This window comes from Polyodon spathula, chromosome 39, assembly GCF_017654505.1.
Source record: "Polyodon spathula isolate WHYD16114869_AA chromosome 39, ASM1765450v1, whole genome shotgun sequence".
Classification (NCBI taxonomy): Eukaryota; Metazoa; Chordata; class Actinopteri; order Acipenseriformes; family Polyodontidae; genus Polyodon; species Polyodon spathula.
In genome coordinates this window covers 868,141-877,825 of record NC_054572.1, presented here as the reverse complement: position 1 = coordinate 877,825, position 9,685 = coordinate 868,141, and the positions used below count along the sequence as shown (strand labels likewise).

The 9,685-nt window shown below is 42.5% G+C and overlaps 1 protein-coding gene across 1 annotated transcript; it reads left to right on the top strand.

Annotated features, from left to right (window-relative positions):
• Positions 1 to 3,818: 3,818 nt before the first annotated feature.
• Positions 3,819 to 7,772, top strand: LOC121304723 (protein phosphatase 1 regulatory subunit 15B-like). Its single transcript, XM_041236077.1, has 2 exons — positions 3,819 to 6,632; positions 7,572 to 7,772. Exons 1-2 carry the CDS (start codon positions 4,620 to 4,622, stop codon positions 7,761 to 7,763), a joined length of 2,205 nt encoding a protein of 734 aa, XP_041092011.1. The 5' UTR covers positions 3,819 to 4,619; the 3' UTR covers positions 7,764 to 7,772.
• The last annotated feature ends 1,913 nt before the right edge of the window (positions 7,773 to 9,685 follow it).

Sequence of the window (9,685 nt, the reverse complement as noted above, 5' to 3'; positions counted from 1 at the left end):
TGGCTATTTCTTTTTAATTCTGTTCTATAATTGGAGCTTGATGTGAGCTCTTGCACGTTATAGAGTATATATGGTAAATATATACTATATAGAATATGATACAGTTTATAAATGTATGTATCTCATGTGTGTTTTATAGTACAACAGTATGGATTTTCCCTGCCCAGTCTCTCTTAAGGTGATTCTGGATTTGTACTGTACATGGGTTTTGATGCCCATCAGCCAGTAGTTTGGGGCTATCAGAATACTGAATTATGAATTGGGCAACCAAGTGCTTTCATTTTGTAGCCCAACTGGCTTTTGTTGACTCGTGGAGTCTTTGTATAGTTACCCTCCCCCCTTGTATTTGATTCACCGGGATAGTAAAGACAAGTGGAAATAGCCACTGATGTGCCACGGTCACAGCCAGCATGGTTGCATGTTTAAAGTGCCATCTGAACCAGGTTAAGGGTAATGGTGCTTTCACATTGCATTCTTTATGAGCGGATTGCATTGGAAGTGTTTTAAAAAAGAAAATCTTCAGTTATGCGGGGCTTCAAGGTGATGTGAAAGTGAACATGGAGGGCGAGCATGCTGGCAGCGTATGCACTTCTATTCACCTGCTATTCTGTGTGTGTGGGGGGGGTGGGGGGGGGGGGGGGGGGGGGGGGGGGGGGGGGGGTTGTTCTGGATCCATGTAGTTATGTCAGTCCATAATACTAGGAGTAGTTATGTCAGTAATAATGTAGGAGTTACTTTAGAATGTTCTTTTTATTGCAGCATTTGGGCACGAAACCAATCGAATTAAAGGTAAACAATAACACCTTATCTTTATTTCTGTATAGATGTCCCCCTCTTATTCACTCTCTCATGCCTGTTTTCAATATTGCAAATTGTTTCCCTTAAAAACCACTAACAAACGCAAACCGTCCCTAATCTGTACAGAAGCTGTGATAGGTGGAGGTTGATTGCATTGTATTATTGTTGCTTATTTCTGGTAATTCAGTCCAAATGGTTGCAAAGTGTTTTTAGTTTTTTGGGGGTTTTTTGTAACCACAATATTTGATTTTATATGCAAGGTGCCCATTAACTGGGCTGAATAATTAATTAATAGGAGGAAGCCACTATGTTTTTTGTGCATTAGGTTTACCTACAATACAAAGCCAGCAAAACTGTCACGAGGTGCTGAAATTCAGTCGGTTATTATATGTGATTTTTGAATAATTCTAAAATTGTTCTTTTATAACCCATGGTGCAACATACCCACAAGTTATCTGACCAATCCACATGGCCTAGTCAGGTGTGTTTTGCTGGGTAGGAGGATTCCTTCTTGATTTGGGTTTGACACGTGCACACGCCCTTCTTGCAGTGTGGGCTTTAGATAAATTCCATCCAGCTGAGGCAGCCAGCTAGAATGGGTTCTCAAAATTCAAGCACTAACCATTATGGCACTATAGGGAGGTTATTTAATGCCCAACACCATGGCTAAGTTATAAATTTGATGGAATTTAGGTATAATACTCCATGAGTAAACCCCATACTTATTTCTTGTAGTGTCAAATCTTTAGCAACTCCAGTCCCGTGATTCTGGTTCAGGACTTTGTTGCAAACAGATCTTTTAATTATTGTATTTAATTATTTGGATTATAAATGACTGGTGGGTGGTTGGATCACGTTCCTGGACTGGAGTAGTCTTGGAGGAGGAGCGAGTGAAGTTGCAATCTCCAGCAGGAACAGCTTTATGAATGGATACTGTATTTCTGTCAGTATGAATGAGCACATGTTACACATGCTATGGACTGCGCTGTGGGTGACGTGCCGATGTGAAGCTGTTTGTACTTTACAGCCAGCGAGGGGGTGTGTTATCCAGCAGTGGAGGGCCCACCCCTCCCCCCACACACAAACAGGAAGCAGCCCCATGAGCTGGGTCCTTATCGTGGCTCTGCCTGCCTAGTCTGAACATAGGATGGAATGGAAGTTCAAACTGAACAGGACTTTTGTGTGTTGTAAATATCGAGCATATTACTGTTATGATTGTTATTATTGTAGATTATCGAAGTGTGTGTGTTAGATTTTCAGGTTAATTATTTAAGTTGTGTATTTTTTTTTATTATTTTTATTTGCACTAAGTAATAAAATTTGAAAAACTTGATTAAGTCTTATGTTTAAGTCACAGAATGTTTTCCTCACACCTACACCATGCTGGTAAATGCTTAATCACACAGGGGTTCTCCCTAAACAGTACAGCAAGCTGGCCATTCCTATACTAGCACCTCTTCCAGCTCCAATACACATACAGTACCATGCCTCGGGTGCTGGTTTTTAGGCCAGGTTCCTCGTTGATCTGTAACAGCAAGGGCACAGTGCACACACATACGCATGTTGCTGGTGAAGGAACCAGGTCTATGTTAGTCCTATGCATACTGCACTGGGGTATACACAGCATCTGCTCTTGGGAGGATTTCCATGGTGCCCACAGCTGCTCTCCAGCATGACTACACACAGCGCTGAACCGCAAGCCGAAGTAAGAGTTGCGTCAGGGTGGGGAGGTCCTGTACAGACTTGACATGTGAATAATCCCTTCCACTCTCCAGAGAGAGAGAGAGAGAGAGATTGGAAATAATTAGCAGAAATCTTGCTCTGTATTGTCTTGAATGAACACAGCTACGAACGTGGCCGGGAGATTTGACATGTTCTCTTTCGCTACGGTGCACAGCTCTGTGTGGTGTCCAACTAGAGTGCCTAAAAAAAAGGGGACATGCCTGTCAGTCATCACTGGTGTCTGTTTAGACTGCCTGCAGACAATACAGAAGAAACTACCATATATACAATGCTTTGATGCCTGAAAAAAAAGCATATTTTGTATTAAATATATTTGAGCCATAGGACATAGATTTATACAGCTTCAATAAACAGATACTCTCAGACATAAATATTGCTGTTAAATATCATCAAATCAGGTAACATTTTAGATAATTTTCTTTGCAACACAGCTATGCAGAATCACTAACAATAGTTGAATACATTGCAAACTCCACCCTCGGTGTCCTCCCTTTCAACACGTTAAGAATAAACAAGGTGAAACCATTACTAGTTCACCACAGAAACGAACAGATGCATGCTTTGAAAAAAATCTGACTCATTGTTTAACCAGTGCGTAAACCGCCTATAAGGCAATCCCATATTTAATAGGAGATGAACACATGTTTTAGTAACAGGTCGGTGATAAATAACAGCTTGCAGTGCAGTCAGCCTGTTTCTTGGAACTGCAAGCAAGGAATTCTCGGCTCGCATGTGATCAACGATTTGTGGTATGCATTTCGTAATGAAACTAGAAGCGAAAGAAGCTTCTTCAAAAATACATCTGAAAACACAGCAAAGAAAAGGGTACGGGCTGCATATATACCAGAATATAGTGGGATGCACCGGCTTCTTTAGATCAGCACTCCTACTTGCATTATTATAAAGATCGGACCCTGCTTTGAGTTCCAAAGTTACCCAAAACATGTTTTATAAGGGTTTATTGTTTTCATTTTAAACTAAGGCTGATTTTTTATAACTAGAATACAATCCCAATCTGTAATACTATCAAACAGCTTGCTTCCCATCTGACTCCCTCCACCTCCCCTAGCACTTGGTATTGTTAGGGGCAACGGTTACTTTATCAGGTTTAGCTGCATAAGTAGTGTTGACATGCGTAAGTAAACAGCGGCAGAGCAGTTCAGCTCAAAAGTATGTAATGTAAAACAAGATCTTTTGTCTTCTGCTGTAAGCGTATAGTAACTTGAACGACTATCCCCAAGACGCAGGTCACTGGTATTGGTAGTTTTGCGACGCTCCCTTAACTGTCTGATGAAATGCTGTTACTGTGAGCTTGGCAATGAGAAAAAGCAGTGAGGCAGTAGAAATAAAACACTAAAAAAAAAGGTGAATGACACCCAATCGGAGGAGAGTTGAAAGAGTTAAACGCCTGATTTAAAATAAGAAATCAGAGTTCACCTACAGAATTATTTGTTTTGCGGTAATAATTGGTTGTGCAACACAGCAAGTCCGGTCAGTGACAGCAAGGCTACGAGTACAGCAAAAAAGAAAATGGCTTTCGGTTCAGTGTGCCACCAGGATTCCGGCTTTTTACTGGGGTCTTCTCTCCTCACATCCATCTGTACGAAGCTGGCAGCCCGAATGAAGCTCGTTAATAATTATTCTCAGGTTAATTTTGCCGAAGCAAGTGCCAGAGAGATGGAGGTCTGCGCACACTTGGAGCAAAGCCGACCAGCTAACTGCTGCTACGAGACGCATACCGGCTCCTGCTAACTAAAATGGACTTTGAAAAAAAACTTAGAAAAATATTCGACATATTGTGGACTGTAATAATGGAGCTTTGCGGTTTTATTTTTTGAAATTAAAATCGAGTCGAGGAAGTATTGGCATATGGAACGTTTTTTTTTTTTTGTAATTATTTAAAAATAAACTTAAGGGATTTAAAATATATATTTTAATGTTTATTTAAAACTTTTTTTTTTTTTAGCGCGTCTGAACAGAAAATATATCGTATATTAAGTTTATCTGAAATTTAAACTAATTTTCACTATATATAAATGTACTATACTATAAATTTATACTATTATAGTTAAGTCAAAATGTTTAGTCACAGAAGAGTGAACTCTGACGGACTGTATACAAAAGAGCTGACTGGACCCAGTAGCTCGACCCGGCTTGGGGTGCCCTCTCATGAGCCTGGAAATCAGGATAGCTCGTGGATTGGATTTTTCTCTTCAATTATTTCAAGGCCGAATTTCTCCTTCTTGCAAAGATACCTACCCGGGCGGCCTCGGACACAGAGCCAGTCCAGCAGCGGAACTGGGTGGGTCAGCGAGGAGTTTTTTAAGCAAAGCCTAGCATGCGAGCAGATGTTTCTAGCCCGACTTGAGGAGGATTGTATGCAGACGGAGCACAGTCCTCCTGTCGGCTTGTTGCATTATCAACATGGTAGCAACTACTGTAACGGCGGCAGCCAGGAACCATTTTCTCTCCAGTCAACCGGCACGTCTCTCGACTGGTTTACCAAGGACGGCCTCGGAGTAATGGGGATACACGGAGCCAGAGATACAGACATGTATTCGAAAGACCCGGTCCCTACGAATGCATATGCAGAGAGGCATTATTTAAACCAGGTTTTTGTCAACGTTATGTCGGCACAGGACGCCAAGAGCGGCTATGAGATGAGCAAGAAAGGTCCGATTTTTGAAAGGGACAATCCGACATGGGTTTCATCAGGCGCAGCGACGGCAGGGCAGGTAAAACGAAGCTGGTGGGAACATTTCTGGGGAACTGATTATAACAGTACCGCTGGTATTGGTGCACACGGAGCAGAGCTTTCGGGTAGATCTGGACCAGTGCAACAGAGTAAAGAAAAGGTCAGTACAGGGTTTCAAAAGCAGCTGCAGCCGAGTCCTGTAGCCATTGTTTCAATGCCTCCGGTTCACATTGTCCCAAGTGAAGGGGAACCTTTGTGTACGAAAAACGCTGGATATCAGTTTCACAAAGTGCCCCCTCCTGACAATGCAAGCTCACAAACGGCCTTACCGGAACCTCTTGTCGCTGAAAAGCTCCTGTTAGCGTTTGGGAGGCCCTGTGCTTGTGCGGCTGTTACAGCCACTGCCACATTCAGCACTGAGGCAGTAGTGCTGACCCCAGACCAGGACAATGGGTACTCCAGCTGGGAGGAGGAGCATTTTGGCTCCAAAAGCCACAAAATGGAGGCTTGTTGTACAAGCCAGGTCTCCTCTGAGGCTGTCAGGACTGAGCAGCAGAGCTGTGCGGAGGTGGGGGAGCCCCTCATTTGTGTGAGCAATGGCAATCTGGGCCCCGAGGGGGAGATGGAACAGAGGGATATAGGAGGTGCCACTGTGGCCTGTGATGACTCAAATGTGGAAGCACACATTGAGGTCGCCAGTCAAAGCCTGCCTGTTCTCACCAGCCCCCAGTGCCAGAACAAGACCATTGCATTTATCATGGGCGCCCCCTGTAGTGAGGAGAGCGAGAGTGAGTCAGAATCAGACCTGGACTGGGATAGTGATGATGAAGATGATGATGATGATGATGATGGGTTCAGTAGTGAGGGGTCGTCTGACTTTTCCGAATCAGAGGAGGAAGAGGGTGGGACAGAGGAAGCAGAAAAAGAAATGCTGTGGAATTCTTTCAGTCAGAGCAGGGATCCCTACAACCCCCAAAACTTTACCGCTGCAATCCAGACTGTTAAACCCAGAGCTCCCTTTGAGGTAGATGTAACTGCTACTTCTACAGAGGAGGAAGTGACAGATGCAGAGTGCTCCCCAGGGTCTCAAAGCCCATGGGATTCTGAGGATGACCACAGCAGTTGTGATGAAGCAGAGAGTCTCAAACTATGGAATTCATTCAGCTGCAGAGGGGACCCCTATAGCCCCCTGAATTTCATGGTTCCCATCAGTACTAAACAGGTAAGGGAGCGGTGTAGCAGCCCCTTGATTAGCAAGCAAAAAGCGGGCAAGAGAGCTCCTTCACCCTGCATGCAGACGGTGGAGGCAGAGGAAAGACTGGACAGCGGCTTCTCCGAGACCTTCCACATTGAACAAGCGCAGAAGACAAGCAACAGATGTGGCAAGCAAAAAAAGGTACTAATCCCCAAGTTGCATAGCATTATGAGCTATTCCAGGTTTAACTATAGCCTTGATTTCAAATCTTAAACACCAGTAAATATAGCCCCTGGGAGCCCCATTAAATAAAACATCTGTGAGGGTTCCATAAGCTTTGAGGCACATTAAGCTACACAGCCAGGTGTGCTACATAAAAGGCCATACAGTTCGCATCATTGTTTGACTGTTAATATGGCTTTACAATAATATCTATATGTGCACCGGAGCAAAAGCTTAGTAACTCTTATTTCAAAGTACAAAATTGCATATTGTGTGTAATTATAATCTGCACCCAAGCATTGAGAGACCTAGCTGCTCTTCAAGGTCTGTTGATTTTGATGCATTTTTAATTTTATACTGCATTCCATTGCACATAAAAAAACACCTATACTGAGTTCCTTATTCTCTGCATCTTTACCCTGCTCTTAACCACCTTAATCATGGGCATTGGACATTGATTGATTCTCCAGTTGTCTCCCAAACAGATTGCTGAGCATCTGTGGGAGTGATGTAAAGACCACAGGGAACTACGAGCGTGTTGATAACACACACACGTACCGTACTCCTGGGGTGCTGTGGGAGGAGTGATGTAAACCCCATGCAACAGACTGGCTGATAGCTATGATCAGCTGATGCAACATTGTTCAAGGGAGCAGCAGTTGCCTAGATGTTATTAATTGCAGACTACATGTTGTAGGCATGTTACACAATCCCTCTTGGTCATTGTTAGTCATCAGGGTGGCTGTATCCCTGTTGGTCATTGTTAGTCCATTGTCCGCCCCTACTAGGTAAATTATTTAGGGAGTATAGTTTGTATGGTCCCTCCCAGACCATTATCTAATTATCTTAATAGTTACAGGTCCTCTTTTGTAATGTTAATCCTGTGCAACTAAGAGTTTGTGTGTGTTTGTGCCCTAGGTGATGTTTGTGGACGAGGTAGAAGAGTTCTATGCCAGCTGTGATGAAGATCGCCGTGGCCCCTGGGAAGAATTGGCCCGCGACCGCTGCCGCTTTCTGAGGCGGGTCCAGGAAACAGAAGACGCAGTTGGATGCTGCCTTGCGCCAGCCCACCGGCAGAAGGTCTTCGAAAGACTGTATGAGAAATGCTGAGTTTCGGGGGAAAAAAAAAAAAAAAGGGACAGCAGCTCAATCTACCTTAAACTTCAGGGAGACGGGAGGTCCAGCGCAGAGCGTTCAATAAGACTTGTCAATCCCATTCAGAGGAATTGGGTTTAGGCTACACTAAACTTGGCCCCCTCATATGCTATACCTCTTTGCAAGGTCATTTTCAGCTGTGTGCAGTGAGTGGGTATGGTCTCAGCTCAGTCCCCAGTGTACGCAGTGAAGTCACAGGTCACTAACCATGGTTCGATGCCTGCTCATGACACAAGCGATCTGATGCGATATCAGTCTTTGCACAGCAGTAATTTTAATGGCGTTGGAACCAAGGATTTGCATCTCTTACTTCAGCATGGACTAAATGTTATCAGTGGCCCTCCTTTTGATTCTTCACTGGCTACAAGTATAATTCCTTATTGTGATGTCGGTCCCATAGACTACCATAGGAGTAAACCCACCAGGAAGCAACAATATTTAAATCTTTCATGCAAATGTCTGAAAAGGGGTTCCGCGATAAGCCGCCTCCTGCTTATTAAACCGTGTGTTTTTGTGCGTCAGCCTTATTTGGGAGCTGATCAGCTTATAACACTACCAAATTTCTTTTTCTAAAAAGAACCATGGGTTGGGCTGGTCTAGGCTATACCTGCACGGTGTGTTATTTAGAGTAATGGAGATCTTAAAATAACTAGAAGGTTGATTCCAAAGTCCAGCTAAGCAGCAGTTTGATTTGCAGTGGTTGGTGATCTTGAGGTTTTTAATCGTGAAAAAATTGGCCAATTCCTGGGGTTCCTGTGGATGTTCTGTTGAATTTAAAAGACTTTGAAAACAAAACTATCAGTTTGTTTGTCTGCCAAGACTAAGGTGTTTTCATTTTACTGAATATAAAGGCAGTTGCATCAACTGTGCTCAGTGTTAATTTTAGGACATACACAAATTGTATTTCTTTTCTGAATCAGTTAATAATACAAAAATAAAAATCGCACGTTATAAGGAAAGTGGAGAAATCTTAATTAACGTTATTAGGAATCATACCATTCCATATGACAAGAAGAAGAAACCAAAAACTGTTTCTCTTTTAATTCTGTTTTAATTAAATTTGCTGTGGTTTAAACCTGACTTCACTTAATCCAGGTCGTTGGCTCATTAATGCATGTGATTTAGGCCCACTTTGATAACTGCAGCTCGTGCCTTCACTTGGAATATTAATCTGCAATAAGACACGGCCCTCAAGGTTTTTTTTAGGTCTATGGTGTAAGAAGCATGTTATATAAAAAAGGTGTGTGGGAAGCAACATGAGCTAGAGTGTGGCTATTCCAAGCATGGGTGGGGCCAGCACAACATCATAAAACCACTGCCGGTATTTCCAGTATTTTAGGAATGGTAATAACAAATAATACAAACAACTAATACAGCTGTTCTTAATTCAACACAGTTAAATTATATCAAATTTTATTTTTGTATAACGTCCATTTTTTTCTGGGTTAGTGCTTCTGCAATAGACAAAGGAAAACAGTGGCAGAAGCTTCATTAAAAAAAAAAAAAAAAAAAAAAAAAAAAAAAAACTGCTTCTGTCTGATCAGAAATTTAAAAATAATAAAACAATTTAAAAAAAATATTCATTCAGATCTTTCTGGGGGTGTGTTTTATTTTTGTAAGTCTGCTTTTCTTTGCCCTTGTGTCCTTCCAAAGAACAAAGAGAGATCTGTTTTTTTTTGTTTTTTGTTTTTTTTCATAATCTCTGCTTGGAATAAACCCAGCTTTGTTTCTTTTGCAGTTGCGTGTAGATGCAGCTCTGCTTTAGTTGCCAGAGAACCCCTTAGCGCTGCCTGGAGTCTGTGGCATGCAGGTTTGGGGTGATAAAGAAGGGAGTCTCATCAGACTTTTAGTTTCTGTGTAAGTGTGGTTTTGATAAA